Source organism: Saccopteryx bilineata, chromosome 11, assembly GCF_036850765.1.
Source record: "Saccopteryx bilineata isolate mSacBil1 chromosome 11, mSacBil1_pri_phased_curated, whole genome shotgun sequence".
Taxonomy (NCBI): domain Eukaryota; kingdom Metazoa; phylum Chordata; class Mammalia; order Chiroptera; family Emballonuridae; genus Saccopteryx; species Saccopteryx bilineata.
The window spans coordinates 59,330,965-59,353,507 of record NC_089500.1 but is presented as its reverse complement, the minus strand read 5'-3'; the positions used below and the strand labels follow the sequence as shown (position 1 = coordinate 59,353,507).

The 22,543-nt window shown below is 41.0% G+C and overlaps 1 protein-coding gene across 2 annotated transcripts in view; it reads left to right on the top strand.

The window, feature by feature from the left end:
* PIEZO2 (piezo type mechanosensitive ion channel component 2) overlaps window positions 1-22,543 on the top strand; it is a 490,804-nt gene that overhangs the window by 342,772 nt on the left and 125,489 nt on the right. For both annotated transcript variants that reach the window (XM_066247149.1, XM_066247150.1), the window contains exons 8-14: window positions 1,755-1,917; window positions 3,454-3,573; window positions 6,793-6,831; window positions 7,781-7,919; window positions 11,227-11,375; window positions 15,079-15,309; window positions 21,703-21,826. In XM_066247149.1, coding sequence (XP_066103246.1) covers window positions 1,755-1,917; window positions 3,454-3,573; window positions 6,793-6,831; window positions 7,781-7,919; window positions 11,227-11,375; window positions 15,079-15,309; window positions 21,703-21,826 — 965 coding nt within the window. The remainder of the gene's footprint in view (window positions 1-1,754; window positions 1,918-3,453; window positions 3,574-6,792; window positions 6,832-7,780; window positions 7,920-11,226; window positions 11,376-15,078; window positions 15,310-21,702; window positions 21,827-22,543) is intronic.

Below are 22,543 nucleotides of genomic sequence, written 5' to 3'. Positions count from 1 at the left end.
CTTATTCTGTGTTGTTTTGTTGATGAGTGCCATTCTGGCTGGTGTGAGGTGATATCTCATTGTGGTTTTAATTTGAATTTCTCTAATGATTAGTGATGTTGAGCATTTTTTCATATGCCTATTGGCCATCTGTATGTCCCCTTTGGAGAAGTGTCTATTCATTTCTTTTTCCCATTTTTTGATTGGATTGTTTGTCTTCCTGGTGTTGAGATTTACAAGTTCTTTATAAATTTTGGTTATTAACTCCTTATCAGACGTCTTGTCAAATATGTTCTCCCATTGTGTAGTTTGTCTTTTTATTCTGTTCTTATTGTCTTTAGCTGTGCAAAAGCTTTTTTGTTTGATATAGTCCCATTTGTTTATCCTGTCTTTTATTTCACTTCCCCGTGGAGATAAATCAGCAAATATATTGCTCTGAGAGATGTCCGAGAGCTTACTGCCTATGTTTTCTTCTAAGATGCTTATGGTTTCACGGCCTACATTTAAGTATTTTATCCATTTTGAGTTTATTTTTGTGAGTGGTATAAGCTGGTGATCTAGTTTCATTTTTTTGCAAGTAGCTGTCCAATTTTCCCAACACTATTTGTTAAAGAGGCTGTCTTTACTCCATTGTATTTCCTTACCTCCTTTGTCAAATATCAGTTGTCCATAGAGCTGTGGGTTTATTTCTGGGTTCTCTGTTCTGTTCCATTGATCTATATGCCTGTTCTTATGCCAGTACCAGGCTGATTTGAGTACAATGGCCTTGTAGTATAACTTGATATCAGGAAGTATGATACCTCCCACTTCATTCTTCTTTTTTAAGATTGCTGAGGCTAAATAAAAAATTTTTATAAAAAAAAATAAAAAAGATTGCTGAGGCTATTCATGTTCTTTTTTGGTTCCATATAAATTTTTGGAATATGTGATCTATATCTTGAAGTATGTCATTAGTATTTTAATTGGTATTGCATTGAATTTATAGATCGCTTTGGGTAATATAGACATTTTAATGATGTTTATTCTTCCTAACCATGTGCACAGTATATGCTTCCACTTGTTTGTATCTTCCTTGATTTCTTTTATCAATGCTTTGTAATTTTCCGAGTACAAGTCTTTAGTCTCCTTGGTTAAGTTTACTCCTAGGTACTTTATTTTTTTGGTTGTAATAGTGAAGGGGATTGTTTCCTTAATTTCTCTTTAAAGAAAGTTTAATTTCTATGTAGCTTACTTTAAAAACATGTTCATAAATTCACCAGTACTGTACTTGATTTGTTATGGAAAACAATAATAAACTTGAAAGGTTTTACAAGTGAGAAATAATTAGTCTTGAAAGATCTTATAACTGAATGAATAATGTAGCATAAAAATCAAAGGAAGAACACATGAGATACAGATGACAGAAAGAAAACTCACTTAACATTAAAGTTTTATTCATTTAGTAGAGTCCTTAGAAAAAAACCCATATAAAATGAATTTTTAAATAAATCATATTTTACATATATTCCCATTATATAACTAGATACAAGCTGATTATATCATAGAAGGAACATTCTGGTATATATGATTTAAGGATATATATATATATAGTATATATAAGTAAATATACTATTTAAATATGTAGTTACATATACAGAAGAGTAATGAACTATCCGAATAAGATGATTAACCTGAGAAGAGCTCCAGAACGTACTAAAAACAAGATTTTTCTCTTCTGAGTTAGGGACATGGATCTTTGTTATATATTTTTAATATTTTTCTTTATTTTTAAACAGGTTGTTTGGCATCAAATCAGTAATTCAGATAGACTGTTCCAACACGTGGAAGATCATAGCAAACCCAGAGCTGTCATGGTACCACCATGCCAACCCCATCCTCCTGCTGGTGATGTACTACACGTTGGCAACTCTGATCCGCATCTGGCTACAGGAACCCCTTGTAAGGATCAAAAAGTTCTTGTGATCTTGTCTGCAAAGTAACCTGGAAACTCCGAGTGAACTGGTTCATGCCTATTAACTGCTCACTAATGGATGCTACATTCCCAAATAACCATAGTGTTTCACCTTTCTTTGGGGCCCACTGATGGCAGTTGCATAGTAGCAGAATCTTTATAGGGTCATAGGAGGCCCAAATTGCCATCTATTAACCTGTTTATCCAATTCCCTTCTGAAATGGTAAAATTCCTTAAGTTGTTTATTGTGTTTCTTTCAGCCACAGAGCCACATATGGATATGGATAGTATCTATGTATGAGTAAAAACGTGAAAAATTACAGTATACTATGGGAATAGTTTCCGAAAAATGTTTTAAAATGTTGGAGAGTACTTGAAGCTATCTGAGTTGATCAGCATTCTAAGTGCCCTAGCGTTTACTGGTGTCTCGAGCAGACTCGTGGAACCTCACGTTCTCCTGAGCTGTGGAGGTCATGCTGTAGTGAAGGGGAAGCCTGTCACTGACCCTCAGGCCCAGTGGGCTTCCTTAGCCGCCGCAGGGCATCTGGGGACAAAGGAAGGCAGTGAGGAAGACAAGCGAAGTCCCAGCCTGCACAGTTAGTTGCAGAACCACGAAGCACAGAGCTAGAGGGGAATGACCCCTGAGGCAGTGCTGGAAGATGAGTGGCAGCTCATATCACAGTTCCAGATGACCTGGCACATTTTGTGAACAATGCCAGTGGCAAATGTAAGTTCTGAGGTCAAAGTCTATGATACACATTTGAAAAAGAGAGAGAAGCAAGTGTCAAGACAGATATAATCTATGGACTCCCTGCTGGCAAACTAGACACACTAGTGAATTCCTACTAGTGTGTCTGAGTGTTTCCACAGCTGCTGCTGGCACACCAGGCTGTGTCCCCTCCCCCTGCTCCAGAAGCGGTGGTGTGTTAACGCCCTTTTGATTGGGCCGTCAGTGTTGAGAAGCCAAACTAAATACACAAGTGCCTCCTGTTCCTATACCCTCTATCAGCTCTCCCAGACCAATGCTCTAATTTAGGCCAGTGTGTTATTAGGCAAGATCATAGTTTTGTGCATAAGATATATTCTTGGTTAATAGTGTATGTAAGTTCTAGTTGATTGTGCCTTTAATAGATTTTTTTCTTAAAGACTTTCCACGGCTGGATTACATAGTTAACTGTGCACATTTTTGGAAAACTCTTCTTCCAAGAACAGTTTGTACAGTTACTTCCTAGTGTTTAGAATATACATTGAGAGGCTATATGAATACATTAGAGCATATCTCTATAATTTATGGGGCTTAATAGCAATCAAGAACATTTAATATTGATGAGCTTAGCAGTTAAAGAACAGGTTTTTTTTGTCATTTTTAAAAGTATCTTGATAAAATTTTGTATATTATATACATTAATTTAAAAAACATAATCATATTGAAGCAAAGATGAAAAGTTTCACTGGTTACCCAGGTTGTTGAGTGAACTGCTAAGGGAAGCAGGAATGATCCTGTGTGTTACTCTGTGTCTCAGGTGCAGGATGAGAGGACCAAGGAAGAGGACAGAGCCCTGGCTTGTAGCCCCATCCCAATGACAGCCGAGAGGAGGCGGAGTCTGTGGTATGCAACCCATTACCCAACCGATGAGAGAAAAGTAAGTCCCTAAGAAAGGAATTTCTGTTTTCTACCATATCTTCCTCTTTTCATATTATATCGCTGAATATAAGTCATATAATATAATATAATATAATATAATATAATATAATATAATATAATATACAAACTCAAATTGCTCAGTTTATAGAAATAACTTGATTTCCAAGTCTTAGAATCAGAAAGCTCTTTTTAAGATGGGAACCCAGGGCTTCCAAAAGATATACCATGGCTCCATCATACTCTATGAGATGCCATTTTCTGTGCTTTCTAGTGAAGTCTCTTAATTCTAAAGAGAAAGAACATTCTTAGATTTGTAAAAACAAAAAAATGATGAAGTACTCTGTTAGGACTGGGTGGCAAAAGTCGGTGTTGAAATACATTGCAGAAAATACTTTCACTCTATTAAGTAGCCAGCCACAAAAATAACTCAAGAAACCACTTAAGAAGATCAACACAATCTATGTGAATATAATTAAGTGACTCTTACTACTTTGAAGCAGGAGTGTGATCTACAATTTGGTAATTCATGTAACATTTTGATCACATTTAACCATTTTAAACTCCACTCAATCAGTGCTGTACTGACTTAACCAAAAATGGTCTACTTGCAATGTTCTAAAGACAAATAATCTTATGTTTCTCAAATAGGGTCAGTGTTTTGCTTTAGAGCAAGTTAGAGAATTGAGGAGTAGATTCTCTGAATTTTTTGGTGGTGGGTGAGTTTCCCTAAGGCACGTGGTCTTATTCTGAGCATGGTTGTCCTGTGCTGGGAGAGGGGAGGGGACAATAGATGCGCTATTTCAGGGAGCGGACAGCAGAGTGGAGCAGATGTGGTGCCCTGAAGTCTGAGGATTCCCGGGGGCCCTCATCTCTCCCATTGCACTGTTTCTGGTGATCCTGCCCATTTCCCTAAGTGATGATATCATCAGCAGTTTCCAAAGAGAGGTCTCTGCACCTCTGGAGATTCCTGAGACCCTTAGAGCAATTCACCAGCCCCAAACTGTTACTGTCATAACTGGTAAAATAGTTACCTTTCATTGTGCTTATATTTTCTCTGATGGTAGAAAAACACAAACCAAGGCAGCGGCGCGAACCACTACATTCACGGTCAGCTCTTCAAGGCCACACGCTCACAGGACACAAAGCAGAAAGTCCAGTTACACTTAAATATAGCCTTGATGACCAGAGATAGTTATTCATTTCTTTAAACCTCAAGCTTAGAGCACACGTCTTTTTAATATTTTGTGTGGCAAAACAGGGAGTCCACACAGAGTGCCACATCCAAGGTAGGACAACTGTGGAATGAAAAGCACTCGGCCGATCACTGGAAGTGTGGGCTGAACTGGCCACGTTCCATCCAACAGCAGGTTTACTTGAAAGAACAGCCCGCAGACAGATAGATTGTGGCTATACTGGGATATGTATTTGGCAGATAATTCCTGGAAAATAAATGAAATGAACCCCTTTTATTTCAAGACATGGACTCACACAACATTGTTGCCAATGATACAATTTGAACTTTTGAGTGAAAATTCAAATATTGGAAAATTTCTATCTACTACTGAGAGCTGGAAAAGTTCCCCATGCTAAGGACTATCTTGATGAAATCAGTGGTGACATTAACCAATGTGCTTTTTAAATGTGTAATGAAATATATGTCAGTACTCCATAGGGCTGTAAGACTCACTGAAGCAAATCGCCACACTCAGTATTGTGATGTGTGGGTACAAAATCCACAGAAGGTGCAAGATACAGGCTCACCTTGCTTTATTGTGCTTCGCTTCATTGCACTTCACAGAAGTGGTGTTTTTTACGAGACCCTCCACCAGCAGAAAGAGGGTGACTTGCTTTATGTCAATACTCGCTTTATTGATGTGGTCTGGAACCAAACACGCGATATCTCCCAGGTGTGCCCGCATATCAGTGGGCTGTGATGAAACAAACTGCTAAGGTTGTTGATCTGGTTTCAAATTTCACATTTCAATTAACCTTCAAGTTCCTACTACTTGACGAGTTTGGTCTAGTAGCAAAGAAAACTATCCACGATTATCTGGATAGATGATTGAAATACTTCTTTCTTTTCCAACTGCATGTCTCCATGAACCAGATTTTCTTCAGACACTTCGACCAAAACTACATATCACAACAGATTGACTGCAGAAACAGATATGAGAATCTAGCTGCCTTCTTTTAAATCAGACACTATAAAGATACACAAAAGCATAAAACAATGCTACTCTTTTCACTGCTTTTTTAAAAAATATATAGCTATTTGAATAAAATTTATGTTAACATATAATAGCTATTTCATTTTTAATTAACTAATAGATACATATTCTTAAATGCCTCAATTTTAATTTCTAATGTGGCAGATATTGATCAATAAGACCCACATAAATAAAAACACTTTGGGACTCCCAGTGATTTGTTACAATGTAAATGAATCCTGACTTAAAAGGCCTGGGGAGCCTCAGGGCATTGTCACAGCAAATGCTTATTATTCAGGGCAAGCCCTAACCCTATGGCACTCATATAGTTAAAAAATAGTCATATGATAATTATTTTGTTGTAGACAGCATGAAAATCTTTTTTTTTATTTATTCATTTGAGAGAGGAGAAGGAGAGAGAGAGAGAGAGAGAGAGAGAGGAGAGACAGAGAGAGAGAAGGGGGGAGGAGCTGGAAGCATCAACTCCCATATGTGCCTTGACCAGGCAAGCCCAGGGTTTCGAACCGGCAACCTCAGCATTTCCAGGTCAACACTTTACCTACTGTGCCACCACAGGCCAGGCGACAGCATGAAAATCTTAAAACTCAAATCACACAACAAACTAATAGTTCTTCATTATGAAACTTCTGTTTCTTGAAAAGTGAACACTGAGAATCCTGCAGCTGTCTCAGATGGTTCTAGGAATAGAAAATCAAGCAGTTTAAACTATTAGAACACTTGGAAAATATAATTAACTTTTGTAATGACGTAGTTTATTGAGGCTTATTTGCTGTTCTAATGAAAAGTTAACATCAGAAGCTGGAAAATGGTTATAATAAATAGCAACATTCCAACTGAATATTTGTTCCTGTATATTTTGCATGGCTGTTTTAACAGACTGACATTGATTTAGTTTAACAGCATGGATATGATTATCGTATAGATGTGTATAAACATTACAGTGCTTTCGGCTTATATATTAACATGCTGTCCTGCATTGCTTTTTGCAGCTTTTATCCATGACCCAAGATGACTACAAACCATCTGATGTTAGTATATCCTTAGCATTATTATTTGTGCGTGCACTAGAGATGTAGAAATGACATAAGTGGAATTGGCTCCTTTGCTTATATTTGAGTGATCTATAAAATATCTATAAGGTTTTGAATAATCATTTTATAAATATTATATCTGGTTTATTGTTATTAAAACACTGGCTCATATGAGCTCGAGTATAATACAAAATGAATTTAAACTTTTAAAAAGCCATGTTGGATGGTTTCTTAAAAGCATTTTGCTCTGTAGATATACCTGTTACATAGTTTAAATAGGAACTCTTACTTGTCTGTGGACACACAGACGTATATGTATATGTTTATATGTATATCTTTAAATTTGTAAAGCCAAAGAAATAGAGGAGGGGAGAAAAAGAAAGTGTACTAAGCATACAACATGCTGCAGTAAAGGAGATAAATTGGAAGCATCAGGCAGAGATGCCAGAGGGGGAGCCATCTAAGCTGAGGCCCGTGCTGTTAGCCTGTGCAAAGCCCCTTGGGTTGTGCACAGGACTGGGAGGGGTGGGGCAGGATGCCCCTGGGCAGGGCCCAGGAAAGGTCTGGAGTTCCTTATAGCTAGAGGACTGGCTGGGAGGGGGACAGCCATGAGACTGGAGGACCAGACCAAGTCACCACGCCCCTGCCTGCCTGCCTGCCTTTCCCAGAGCTCTCACTGCATGCTGAGAGCAGGGGGTGCCTCAGCAGAGGGGGGATAGGGTCAGATTCACATGGTATTGCGATCTCTCTGTGGAGGATAAGTTTGAAGAGGAAAGAGACGTGATTTCATCTCATGAAAGTGGATAGTTAAGTAAGTTGTTTCAACTGTCAATCAGCAATTCACTGTTGAGCTATGCCTTAGCGTAAGGAAAAGAGGCGGGATGTCCATATCAAAAATGGCAGCTCCTTGGTCACAGGTGTGCCTTTGCCCCTCACTCCCTCACAGAGCCTGCTGGTGACCGTCAATGGCAATCCTGTGGATTACCACACCATCCACCCCAGTCTTCCCATGGAAAACGGCCCCGCCAAAGCCGAGCTGTATTCCACCCCGCAGTACAGGTGGGAACCCTCGGACGACTCCACAGGTGAGGGGCCAAGCCCTGCAGGGCGCGGGCCTACCAGGCATTGGTCTCTCCCCGGCACAGCCTCAGCCTGGCATCACTGTCTTTTTATAATTGTTCACTGGATTTGGGATTTTTTTCCCTTCTTCTAACAAGTGTTGTCTTCCATGGTCGGTATAATTAAGCTCATTTCCTTCCGTTCTCCCTGTATTCTAGCCCAACCTATGGCTAGGTGTGTTCTATCCTTGTTTACTGAAGAGGCGTAAGCAGGGCAAACTTTGAAAAACAGAAGGTAAAAAATGATTTTAGGATGTCAACTTGTGTATATGTATGTATGTTTGAGTCTTTCCGTAATTTGAGAATGTAAATCATGATCAATAGTTCTCCAGGTTAATGGATGAATGTTTTCAGCAATTGTTCTTTTTGTCTATTAAAAAAGTAGAGAGGGTCCAGACGTGTCCAGGCCACCCCCCCCCCTTTCTCCCCACAGTTTGTTATGATGAAGGAAAGCAGAAAGGAGGCCTGGGGGGGGAAGAAGTCTTACTCTCACACACTTGCTTTTCTGGCCTACAGAGCATCTTTTTTTTTTTTTTTTTTTTTTTTTTTTTGTATTTTTCTGAAGCTGAAAACGGGGAGAGACAGTCAGACAGACTCCCGCATGCGCCAGACCGGGATCCACCCGGCACGCCCACCAGGGGCAATGCTCTGCCCACCAGGGGGCGATGCTCTGCCCCTCCGGGGCGTCGCTCTGCTGCAACCAGAGCCACTCTAGCGCCTGGGGCAGAGGCCAAGGAGCCATCCCCAGCACCCGGGCCATCTTTGCTCCAATGGAGCCTTGGCTGCGGGAGGGGAAGAGAGAGAGAGGAAGGGGGGGTGGAGAAGCAAATGGGCACCTCTCCTGTGTGCCCTGGCCGGGAATCGAACCCGGGTCCCCCGCACGCCAGGCCGACGCTCTACCGCTGAGCCAACCGGCCGGGGCCTTTTTTTTTTTTTTTTTTTTTTTTTTTTTTTTAATCAACTAGTAAACAATATTTTAAAAGCTGAAGCTCTAACCCAGAAATGAAAATTTCTGGAATCCATTGAAGAAGTAAGCGTCTGGCAAAGCAGTCCCTAGTTTCTGCCAGGCAGCAGTTGGCCAGACCCGGGCTGTCACTGCCCTGCTAGAGGCCACGCCCATCACCAACTTGTACCGACGGAATCGGCTACATTTACTACTGAGAAGGCAAAGCAGGATGCCTGCAGGTAGCAGCAAAGTGGCTACAGAGTTATAGTGGGTTTTTCTCTCTGTTTTTATGGACTTAAAACTGAGTTTTTATAAATTCTCCCATGCTTAGTAAACAGCCAGCAACCCTCCAATCTGTATTATCTGTACATTGAGCTGACTCTTCTGTACTTTTTTTTTCACCGTTCTTTATCGGCCTTATTCTAATGCTCTGTTCTGCTTAATCCTTATCTGTGCTTCCCCGCAGTTGCCTCTGACCCTGCATCCACTGCGCAGAGCAAATGGTTAGTTACATTAGCCAACGCTCCTCAGCCAGGTCAGATCAGTTCAGTTCTCCCGCCCCACCTTGGCCCTCCTCACTCACCCAGCCCCAAGAAGCATCTTCAATCTCTGGAGAGCACCAAACTCTGCTGATTACTGGCCCATTTCTCCTTTCTACATGCATGTTTCAGTTTGCAACCCAGGTCTTCACTTACTTAATGTGTCGGGAAACACACTACTTTCTGAAGCGTGGTCTTCAGACCTGCGGCATTAGAATCACAAAGGCAGGCCCAAGAACCAGCATTTGTGACTTCTAATGTTTGAGAAGTTCCGGTCACAGCCAAATAGCCTTCTATTTCCACATTACTTAACGTGAAAAGAAATGAAGAGAATTTTTGACTTGCTGACAAGGCAAAAACCCACACATACTAAAATCATAAATTGAACTTTCAAAAGTAAAACAAAAGTTGGTTATTTTTTTTATTCAAATCTCTATATCCAAAAAAAAAAAAAATGTTATTGCTAGAGAAGTAGCATGCCAGTAATTATAAAACCCATCCAATTTAGTTCCTTTGTTGCTGTCTCCGTGGCCCTCCCAGCACACCCTGGGCTCATCCCACCCCACACTGGAGGGGTGGGCAGCCAGGGGCTTCTGCAGGAAGAAACATTGCAGCCTCCATTAGAGGCCCACTTCTCAGCCTTCTCAGGCACTGGGTTTCGGTGATGTATGTATGCTTCCTCTTCATGGTGTGAAGCAACTCCCTAATTGGGATATAACCCCTTTTTATATAGCCGATTCAATTTAAGAAAGAAAGACAGGACATTTTACTTAAGTGTGTCACTCATTACTTCATCCGTAGAATCAGAGTGGCTCTCCTGACAGCTGCGGGGGAGCTGGAAGAGAACCCTTCCCACCCACATCAGCGCTTTCCTGACCCTGGTCTGCGCCATGCGGACTCCACTTCTCTCTGCTTTTCTGCTTCAGTACGACCTGGAAGCAAACTGTGGGCCACCGTGTTTGCTCTGGCACAGTGGATGCTTGGCTGGCTGTTTTCCTGGCTTTCTGCATCTTCTCTGTGCCTGTACCCCGTATACTCTTTGTATGACTTATCTATTACTGAGTAACAAACTTAGGGGTTTAAAACGTTTAATGTCACAGCTTTTGTGAATAAGGAATCCTCTGTAACTAGGCTGACGTTCTCTGGCTCAGGGTCTCTCCTGAGGTTAAAGTCCAGCTGCTAGCCAAGTCCTTGGTCCCATCCAGGGACCGGGGTCTGCTTCCATGGCTATTCACATGGATATTGACCGGCCTTAGCCTTTGCTGACTGCTGACCAGAGACATCGGCTCCTTGCCACCTGCCCCCCCCCCCATAGGGCAGTTACAGTTTGGCAGCTGGCTTTGCCCAGAGTGAGAGAAGGAGAGAAAGGACTCCAAATGAAAGCCTTAGTCTTTTCTAACTCCATCTTGGCAGTATTCCATCCCTTCTCAAGTATTCCGTTCTTTAAAAGTCCAGCATGGTCCCACCCACGGGTCGAAAGAGAGTTGAGCAGGCCATGCACAGCAGAAGGTGGCTCACTGACGGCCAGCTGAGAGGCGTCCCTCCACTCTCTCTCATCTGAACCTTTCTCCTGTGATTTCTGAGTGCCGCTCACATCACACTCAGCCAGCAGAACGTAATGAATCCGTTTGAATGCTAAGGGCTTCGTTAATTGGAATAATCTCCAAAGTCTTAAAAAAAAAAAAAAAAAAGACCATGCTAAAACCATACATAAGCTGCATTGCTTGGGACATTTAAATAAAATGTATATACTTGCATTAATAGTTATATAAAATATTTGTCTATCTAGAAAAGAAAGAGGAAGAAGAGGATGAGAAAGATGAATTTGAAGAGGGACAGATCTGCGAGGAGAAAACAAGTGTGAAAGTTCACGCCATGGTCTCCGTGTTCCAGTTTATTATGAAACAGAGTTACATCTGCGCCCTCATTTCTATGATGGTAGGTACGGAGGCCTGAGTGCTCGCTGGAGCAGCGACCCCATGTGGCCCGCTGGCTGGGAGCCCCTCCACCCTCCCGGGGACAACAGAGATGCCTTAATCTGCCCAACGTCTTGGCAGAGAATATTTGCTTATATATAATTTTTCATGGGATTTTTATATTACTGATTTCAAGATCATGTCCTCTTCTACTCAGCCTCCTTTTAAATTTTAATACATTTCTCCCAAATTAGCCTATCAAGTCACACTTGTCCCCTATTTTGGCATTTTAAAAGGACGTATTGGGTAGTTTTTCTAAGTGATACTGAAGGTGTTCAAGATGAACACAGATTGCTTATATTTCTTTCAGAAAGTGAGAATTGGATTCACATGGTATCTTAGATTTGAGTGAGACTGTTTTGTATCTTAGCTGCAATAAATTTTTACCAGTATGAACATCAAGCCACCAGAGTTCCCAAGTGCCTTTCCCGCTGTGAGCACTCGGCTGGTACATGTTTCTCTTCACCTGTGGGTACGTCCTGCATCTCTGGCCTGTACACGGATGATAACAGAAAGTCTAATTTCTACCTTTCTTAAAAATAAACCTTCGTGAGAAATCTAATTTATTTTCAAGAGACCTAACTCTTCTTTAACGCAAGTCTTTTCCGAATTCTGTGGTCAGTGGTGAAATCTCATGGACATCTTTAAGGATAAAAATGAAAATATTCTATAACTCGAGGAGGAAAATACCTACACAGTTTCCTTGGCACTCAGGTTCCTTCCAAACTTCGGCTCTGGTGAGGACACTGACATATCTGAGAGAGGTTTGGGGGACAGAAAACCCCACCAACTTAAACGTGGCTCTTCTGGCAACTGCAAACTCTGTTCTCTAAATAACATTAATTATGGGCTCTTTGGGATACTTTTTAATGTTTTCTATATATCAATCTCTACCCCAAATTTTTCATTCTAAACTATCAAACATATAAATGAAACTTACAAATCTGATTCTTAACTCAAAAGGGTATACACACTTTCACCCCTCTCTTTCTAAAAATAAGCCAGTTAAGTCTGGTCCCTTTTTGTAAGTAAATAGGGCTTTAACATTTTTTGAATACACGTTTTATAAAAAAAAAAATCTATTATGGAAACAACACAAGAGACATATCCTTCAGGAAAGACACGCCCGTATTAAAGACGTGCCCTTATCTGATGTGACTTCTGTTGTTTTAGTAGAGCCACAGTATTTTTTTTTAAAGATTTTATTTATTCAATTTTCAGAGAGGAGAGAGAGAGAAAGGGGAGGAGCAGGAAGCATCAACCCCCACATGTGCCTTGACCAGGCAAGCCCAGGGTATCGAACAGGTGACCTCAGCGTCCCAGGTCAACACTTTATCCCACTGCGCCACCACAGGTCAGGCAAGAGCCACAGTATTAACGTTTCAAAAGCGCCTGCCTTCCAGGAAGCGCCCAGGGCGGCAGACTGAATCACAGACAGGAAGAGGAGGCCCAAGGAGCTGTGTCTGTTAGAACAATACGTGTATTTCTGCTTAAATACAAAGTACAGAATATTGGATGCTCAGGAAATCCAGACCCTGAACACAGGAAGCAGCATAATGCAGAGGCTACTTCCCATCTCCCATGTGTAACTTAACCAATAGCGGGGAAGGATGTTTGTAAAGAATCCTCATCACTTACCTTTCTCCCTCTTCCACTCTCGCCTTCCCAAACAAGAACAGCATGCAGGGGAATTATATCTGTGGAGCTTATTTTCCTGGGTCACACACACACAAACATGGGAGTCATATCTGCCTTTCATACTGGGATAAATGCATTAAATTCATTATTTAATGTAGATATATATATATATATATATATATATATATATATATATATATATATATTAAATGTTACCTAAACTTTGATAAACACTACTTCCAAGAAATAAAATCTTTATGAAAACAATTCAGACTTGATCATAGTTATCAGTCACTAACTTAATTATTTATTTATTTTTTTAACAGAGACAGAGAGAGTCAGAGAGAGGGATAGATAGGGACAGACAGACAGGAACGCGGAGAGAGATGAGAAGCATCAATCATCAGTTTTTTGTTGCGACACCTTAGTTGTCCATTGTTGCTTTCTCATATATGCCTTGACCATGGGGCTACAGCAGACCGAGTAACCCCTTGCTCAAGCCAGTGACCTTGGGTCCAAGCTGGTGAGCTTTGCTCAAACCAGATGAGCCCGAGCTCAAGCTGGCAATCTCGGGGATCTCGAACCTGGGTCCTCCACATCCCAGTCCGATGCTCTATCCACTGCGCCACCGCCTGGTCAGGTACTAACTTAATTTTAATAAAAACATTTAATTTTCAGTTTATATCTATGTGTTTTAACCAACAATTTTAAATAATTTGTCACTTAAAAAGCTAGCTGTGCTTTAGGACAAATTTGTAAATTGCTAAGAGGAAATAGTCCTTTGTTCATGATGACTTTCTTTGTCTTGATATTTACCTATTTTCCAGAAGCAAAACAAACTTGTAAAATATTTTAGACTTTATAACTAATTCCTGATAATAATGATATTTCAGGAATATTTTTGATTATAGTTAGCCTAAAATATATCTAGAAGGTGTTTTTAAAGGTCTTTTCACAAAAATTTTATATCAGAGGTTATAATAAAACATGCAGATTTCCTGAAGTTCATACTATTAATATATATTATGAGCCTGCTTTACAGATTGTCTGGTAGCTGCCCTTTGAGATATATTTCTGAATTTTCAAAAGGTTAGTGTGAGGATCATTTGTCAAAATGTTGTGAGGGCTCTTTTGTCCTACCCCTTTTTTGGGTCACGGACCCATTTTATATCAGAAAATATTTTCACGGACCGGCCTTTTAGGGTGGGACAGATAAATGTATCATGTGACCGAGACAAGTGTCAAGAGTGAGTCTTAGATGAATGTAACAGAGGAAATCTGGTCATTCTTTAAAAATAAAACATCATTCAGACTTAAATATAAATAAAACGGAAATAGTGTAAGTTATTTATTCTTCCTCTGTGGACCGGTACCAAATGGCCTATGGACTGGTACCGGTCCGCGGCCCCGGAGGTTGGAGACCACTGCCTTACAGGACAAAAGCTAAGGCTGGTTTTTAAGTTAACTTGGCTTTCTTGTTTGGGGTGCACAAAAGCCTAACACACAACTTCCTCGTGTACATTTTCTAATTTCTAACGTGTGTATCTTTTTGAATCATCTAAGCGTGATCGATCTCTGAAGCCCACCGAGTGTGCTCACCCTGGGTATTCCCACAGCTTCCGTCTCTGAGCCCAGCTGCGAGCCACACTCGGCACCCTTAAGTAACTGCTGACTCCAAGCAAGTTTGGTAATAGAGGGGAGAAGGCCCTTACAGTTGCTTTTAATATTGCAAAGTAGGGTAAAAATGAAGACCCTTGAGGTTTGAGGGAAAAGGACATGGAACAAAGACACCCCCCCCCTTGCCTTTAACTGGATTCCCCACAGGAAGTGGAAAAGCAGGTTCTCTTCAGAAGAATTTGTCTTTCTCTTCTCTTCTCTCCCCATGCCACAGGTTGGGATCTCTTCCCATGATTTCAGCACAACTCTCTTATATTATTAAATTTTTCTCTATGGATAGCTTAATTTACCAGAGTTGGGGGCCATACATCGTATTGAACATTGTTTGTTCTCTTCCTTTCTCCCTCAAGGCTTGGAGCATCACCTATCACAGCTGGTTGACTTTTGTGCTATTAATTTGGTCGTGCACTCTTTGGATGATTCGCAACAGAAGAAAATACGCTATGATCAGCTCTCCTTTCATGGTTGTCTATGCAAATCTGTTGCTGATATTACAGTATATATGGAGTTTTGAACTTCCGGAAATTAAAAAGGTCCCGGGATTTTTAGAAAAGAAAGAGCCAGGAGAACTTGCCTCAAAAGTAAGTGAATGGGAAAATAAGAAAACAAAACATTATACCCACAATAATTATAATAATCATGCCTAAGCAAACACTTATAAAAACAGGTACCAAATATTGACTGCTTTACAAAAATGAATAGATGTGAATCTATAAGAAATAATCTATATTGCTTTGAGGTGTCTGAAATTTCAAATTGAACAAATATTACATCGTGCTTTTAGATTTTATTTTAAAGTGACAGTGCTTTCCACTCAAAGAAAAAAAAAGATAGTCTAAATTATTTTTAGTATAAATTATAGTATAAAACAGCAATTTTCAACAGGTGTGTCGTGGCAGGCACACTGGTGTGGTGCAAGATTTTTTAAACCATGCAATAGCTGACTATGTAGTCAGGGTCACTAACCTCTTTACCTTTATATTGTCAAATAAAAGAAAATGGCAACAGCCAACACAACAATAGCCATCAATGTGAGTAAATCAAAATTATGCCTTTTTTTTTTTTTTTTTGGTCAGGTCAACAAAAATTACCTTTTTTCGTGTGCCACGGAATTTTAGTAATTAATTAATGTGTGCCATAATATGAAAAAGGTTGAAAATCAATGACATAGTAGAAGTTAGATGGGGCAATAGGAAAATAAAATGTAAAATGTATCAAAGAATTAGAAGACTTTGACATTAATTTGCAGAACAGGCTGAAAGCATGGCTGCTACAGGCACTTACTGATTATTAGTGAAAACATTGTTCTTCTCCAATTACATCCTTAAAATGGTTTTTAACGGCAAAAATCAAATATGATGTGCTTTTTTTTCTATTGATCATACACTCTGCCTTTATCTGCAGTTAGGAAGTTTGTAACCTTTCACTATCCATTTGTTTTCTTGTCCCATTTGAATAGTTCTACCTCAGAAGATTAGGTGCCTCAGTGTTTTGCTTTGTGAACAGAGTAGCACACTGGGAATCCATCTCCCCTTTGTGCTGATGGCTGTGTTAGGACAGGAAAGGTAATCCCGTGTAATTATGAATGAGCCTTGGAAACCTTTCTCTAGGTAGAGAACGGCTCTCTGAAAGAGACATTTACTTACATCCCATGAAATCCAACTTTTTTACATGTTCCAAGTAGCCCATAACTAAGGCATTCAGGCATAAATGAGATATTGAGCAGGCTATACTGAAGACTGGTTCTTGTAACAGACTTTTTGGTAAAGACTATTGGGATAAAGGAAGAAATCTTAACAGGTGAATGCTGATGACAATTAGATCATAATCCCCTGTGTTCATGGACCAAGACAACTTTATTCATTCATTTATTCAGTCACATAAAACTCCCATACCTACCTTACTTGCACCTTTTCTCCCAAACCTTACTCTCTGCTAAAAGCCCACATAATACTCTCACTCAGAAGTCACCTTAACTGACACTCTATTCTTTTTATTCTTTCCCTTTCCATCTTTCCCTTTACACACACACACAACTGCCAAGTTAGTCTTTTTATAAAAGAAATTTAAAAACTCATCCTCGTTTTTTTGTTGTTGTTGTTTTGTTTTGTTTTTTTCATTTTCCGAAGTTGGAAACGGGGAGGCAGTCAGACAGACTCCCGCATGCGCCCGACCGGGATCCACCCGGCACGCCCACCAGGGGCGATGCTCTGCCCATCTGGGGCGTCACTCTGTTGCATCCAGAGCCATTCTAGCACCTGAGGCAGAGGCCACAGAGCTGTCCTCAGTGCCCGGGCCATCTTTGCTCCAATGGAGCCTTGGCTGCAGGAGGGGAAGAGAGAGATAGAGAGGAAGGAGAGGGGGAGGGGTGGAGAAGCAGATGGGCGCTTCTCCTGTGTGCCCTGGCCGGGAATCCAACCTGGGACTCCTGCATGCCAAGCCGACGCTCTACCGCTGAGCCAACCGGCCAGGGCCCTCATCCTCTTGTTAGGGGAGAAAATATGTTCTTCAGTAGTGTCAAGGGAAAAGAATTTCAGAGACATTCATCAAGGAGCCGTTTAGTGATAGCGGCAAGACTTATCAGAGCAAAAAGTGACTAGAGTCAGTACACTCTTGGAGAAGCAGAGAGTGGGAAGACTGTAGGCTAGCAGCTGCGTGAACTCAGAAAAGGAAGTTGCAGCCTGACCAGGCAGTGGCACAGTGGATAGAGCATTGGACTGGGACTGGGAGGACCCAGGTTCAAAACTCCGAGGTCACCAGCTTGAGTGCGGGCTCATCTGGTTTGAGCAAGGCTCACCAGCTTGAGCCCAAGGTTGCTGGCTCGAGCAAGGGGTCACTCGCTCTGCTGTAGCCCCCCATTCAAGGCACGTATGAGAAAGCAATCAATGAACAACTAAGATGCCACAACAAAGAATTGATGCTTCTGATCTCTTTCCCTTCCTGTCTGTCCCTATCTTTCCCTCTCTCTGCCTTCTCTGTCTCTGTCACACACAAAAAGGAAGTTACAGAGGCAAAAGGAGAGCCCTCTGCCACTGGCCGCTGCTCCCCTGGTTGGGGACCCTTAGAGTTCATGAGAAAAGAAGGCAGACAGTACAAGCCTGTGAGAATGAAGGGCATGGTCACGCTCCAAGGAGGGTGCACTGGGTTCTTCATCTTGTTTCCATGTGTTTGCTGGGGTTTGGGAAGGAACAGGCTTTCTTTCAAACTACCCAGTATCTTCCCTGGCTTTTCCCAAGCTTTTCCTGTGCCTTCCCGCTATCCAGTTTCCTTCCTGGATTTCCTGGGGGCTTGTGCCCTTACCCTATCAGATCTCTTTCCCAGATTTTCCTAGGTTTTCCCCTCCCCATTTGATAGTCACCATTTTGGCTTCTACTGCAAATGCACTTGGTAAAAGGAATTTTCCTTGCCATTTTTTCCCCTGTTAATACAGCTGACTGATGCCATCCCCAGGTGGTTGTTCCATTTGTTCCCTCCTTTTTTGTTAATTATCTAACTTCCTACTATAATATAGTGTGATCTGAGCCATTACAACCCAGCTCAAAATATTGGTCAGACTTCTCATTAATGGCATGTCATCTAACTAGTTGAATTATCTCCCTGTCTAACCGAAAATTAAAGTTCTTTGGAGGAAGGAGACATTTTTGGAAAAATAAATATATTACGCGTAAAAAAAGGTTATTCTCAAGAGACTAAGGTCTGCATTTACATTTTAATGTACCCAGGAGCTCAAAAAAGAAAGAAAAAAGTGCAAGGCTCTGTCATTGATAATAGTACAACTCTAAGATCATAAAATCTCCATCACAGTAACATTGGCCAAAGACATTATTGAACACACACTGGTAGCAGAGTACTGGATGGGTTACTGTGAGAGAAAATGAGAGAAAGAAAGAATATGGCCTGGGTGCTCAAAGGTCTGGACGCCTCTGGTAGAGCCAAACTCAGCCACTGCACAGCATTCTCTCGCTCCTGGCTCCACCAAAGCCCACCAACCACTGCCTTCAAAGCCTCGCTTTCAACTCTCCTTCCCAGGAAAGATGTCCCATCTGCCCCAAGCTGTTCCTAGGCTGTCATGCATATGCATTCGAGAAACCAATTTCTTTCCCAACTTGCAGCTATAGTTTAATTTATTGTGACCTCTAAAAGTCTAATTCCAAATTTTCAAGAGTATAGGCATGCCAGTTCTTGATTTCACTGGGTGTTAAGCATGTTTACCAGGACTAATTGGCACTGGTTTATGTTGAAGGTAACTAATAAGTGGATGTTATGGTTGGTTAAGTGGGTACTTATTCAAAGGGAAAAATGACCCACTCGTTTGCCTATTTTTTCATTTCTTTGGCAAGTATTTATTAAAATCCTATGAACCAGAATGAGTTACCACATCCCACCCACGAAGATAGCTAGAGTTAAAAATAGACAGTAACAGGTGTTAATGAGGAGGTAGAGAAATTGGAACCTTCATATACTGCTAGTGGAAATGTAAAATGATGCAACCACTTTAGAAAATAATGTGGCAGTTCCTCAAAGTGTAACACAGAGTTACCATGTGACCCAGCTTTTCATTCCTAGGTATGTAACCAAGAGAACTGAAAATTTATGTTCACATAAAAAATTGTACTTGACCAATGTCACCCCAATAAATTCAATAATATTTTTTAGGTGAGAGGAGAGGAGATAGTGAGGCAGACACCCACATGCACCCTGACTGGGATCCACTTGGCAACCCTGTCTGGGGCCAGTGCTTGAGTACCAAGCTATTTTTAGTGCCTGAGGCTATTGCACTCTGAGGGAGCTATTCTCAGTGCCCATGGCCATGCTCGAACCAATAATTCACTGGCCTTAGGAGCAGAAGAGGGAAAGAAGCAGATGGTTATTTCTCCTGTGTGCCCTGATCAGGAATTGAACCTGGGACATCCATATACTGGGCCAATGCTCTATCCACTGAGCCACCATCCAGAGCCAATATTTTTTTTAAAAAATTACAAAGCTATTCCTTTAAATGGGTAGGTCTTGAATCACAAAGGCTGCTACTCAGTACGCATAGTTGATAATTTAATCAGTTAATGCTAACTGAAGTATGTTAGGCATGTGTATGGGCAGATAGGTTATTAGTGTTGGATTAGATATAAAGATATTTTATCTTTATAGATAATTTGGCCAAAAGTAATGTCAAACCACATTTTCTTAGTAAAATTGAGAGTATGTAATCTAAAAAAACAAAACCTAAAACAAAAAAACTTGTCCTTGAATCCTTGAATCCTCATAGCAGTGTTATTCATAATAGTCCCCCCAAAATAGTAACAACTTAAATGTTCATCAACTGATTAATAGATAAATAAAATGTTGCTTTCATACACTTGAATATTATTTTATAATAAAATGGAATGAAGTACCAGCTCATGTTACAACATGGCTAAACTTTAAAAACATTATGAAGTAGGAAAAGCTACTTACAAAAGAATACATACATAATTCCATTTATATAAAAAGTTCAGATTAGGCAATCTATAGAAGACCGAAAGTAGGCCCTCCCTGGCCGGTTTGCTCAGTGGATAGAGCATCACTCCATCATGCAGACGTCCTGGGTTTGATCCTTGGTCAGGCCACAGATGAGAAGCGACCATCTGCTTCTCTTCTCCTCCGTCTCCCCCTTCACTCTCTCTTCCCCTCTCACAGCCAGTGGCTCGAGCATTGGCCCGGAAGCTGAGGATAGTTTGGTTGATTCAAGCAGGGGATTGCTGGGTGGATCCCAGTCTGGGTGTGTGCATGAGTCTGTCTCTCTATCTCCCCTCCTCTCACTTTAAAAAAAACACAAACTAAGAAGAAGACATTTTACCACTAGTGGTAGGTGGGAAGAAGAAGGGGTGACTACTATGGTGCTTCTTTTGAGAGTGATGAAAATATTCTAAAATTGACCGCAGTGATGGTTGTACAACTCTATAAATATGCTAAAAACCATAGAGCTGTACACTTTAAATGGGCAAATTGTATGCATGTAAATTATCAGGCTCTCTATTTTCTGAAGAACAAAGCTGGCAAATCATAAGTTTTTCTCTCTTAGACCTAAAAAAACGCATTAATTTACAAATAGTAATGTACATGTCATAAAATAATTCTCTCTTTGATTTTGAGAGATAATTGAGAATATGAAGGATATTTTCTAGGATGAAATGCTGTTTTTCCTGTCTGCAGAATTCTTCAAAATAAGGAAATTGTGGAGTCAATGAGTATTATAGAAGTATGTCTTCCTGTTACAATTGTGCTGATGTCACAGTCAGGACAGGAAATCAAGGGCTAACTCCATGAGGACAATTGCCGTAACTGATTTTTGGACAATATGAAAGTAATGTAGACTGTCTGGTGCAGGGGTCCCCAAACTTTTTACACAGGGGGCCAGTTCACTGTCCCTCAGACCATTAGAGGGCCGGACTATAAAAAAAACTATGAACAAATCCCTATGCACACTGCACATATCTTATTTTAAAGTAAAAAAACAAAACGGAAACAAATACAATATTTAAAATAAAAAAACAAGTAAATTTAAATCAACAAATTGACCAGTATTTCAATGGGAACTATGGGCCTGCTTTTGGCTAATGAGATGGTCAATGTGCTCCTTTCATTGACCACCAATGAAAGAGGTACCCTTCCGAAAGTGCAGCGGGGGCCGGATAAATGGCCTCAGGGGGCCGCATGTGGCCCACGGGCCATAGTTTGGGGACCCCTGGTCTAGTGCATCTTACCCGGGCCTTGCACGGTGCCAAATGTGACCCTGCAACTGAGCATGCACACTAGCGTCCTCGGGAAAGGGGATTGAGAAAGCCCATTGAAATCAAGCGGGCGCTGATTCTGTTTCAAATACAAAGGTTTACCGAGCCGGCTCCCACTGAAATGGAGAGAACATGTTGTATTTGTTGAAATGGACTTACACTTAAAACAGTGGCTTCATTCTTGTTGTGCTAATTCTCTGCTTGCAGATACTTTTCACCATTACTTTCTGGCTCCTGCTAAGGCAGCACCTCACAGAGCAGAAAGCCCTTCGGGAAAAGGAAGCTTTTTTATCTGAAGTCAAAATAGAAACTCAGGAAACTGAAGAAAAAGGTAAATTGGTGTGTACAGTGTGTGACGGGAGATATCTTGTGCTCAGCACAATTACAAAGAAAGAGCCCCTCAAGTACAAAGGAAAAGCCACTGTGTTCCAGAACAGAAGGATGCTGACATTAACCTGGAGTGATAAATAGCAGTGTTAGAGTGCATAAGGTTTAGCGTACACATGAGAGCTTACAAGGAGCTTTTGAGCCTGACCAGGCGGTGGCACAGTGGATAGAGCGTTGGACTGGAATGTGGAAGACCCAGGTTCAAGACCCCGAGGTCTCCAGCTTGAGCTCAGGCTCATCTGGTTTGAGCAAAACGCCCACTAGCTTGAACCCAAGGTCGCTGGCTCCAGCAAGGGGTTACTCAGTCTGCTGAAGGCCACGGTCAAGGCACATATGAGAAAGCAATCAATGAACAACTAAGGTGTTGCAACGTGCAATGAAAAACTAATGATTGATGCTTCTCATCTCTCTCCGTTCCTGTCTGTCTGTCCCTGTCTATCCCTCTCTCTGACTCACTCTCTGTCTCTGTAAAAAATAAATAAATAAAATTTAAAAAAAGGAGCTTTTGAAAAATATTGTATCACTTGATCCTCACAAAAGTGATTCCCACTGAAGGGAAGAAGGAATAGGCCTCCGAGAAGTGAAATGATGCCTCTGAGGTGCCACTGGGACAGTCACCAGAGTTCAAAATTGAAATAGTAGTTTTGGTTTGTGTTCATTA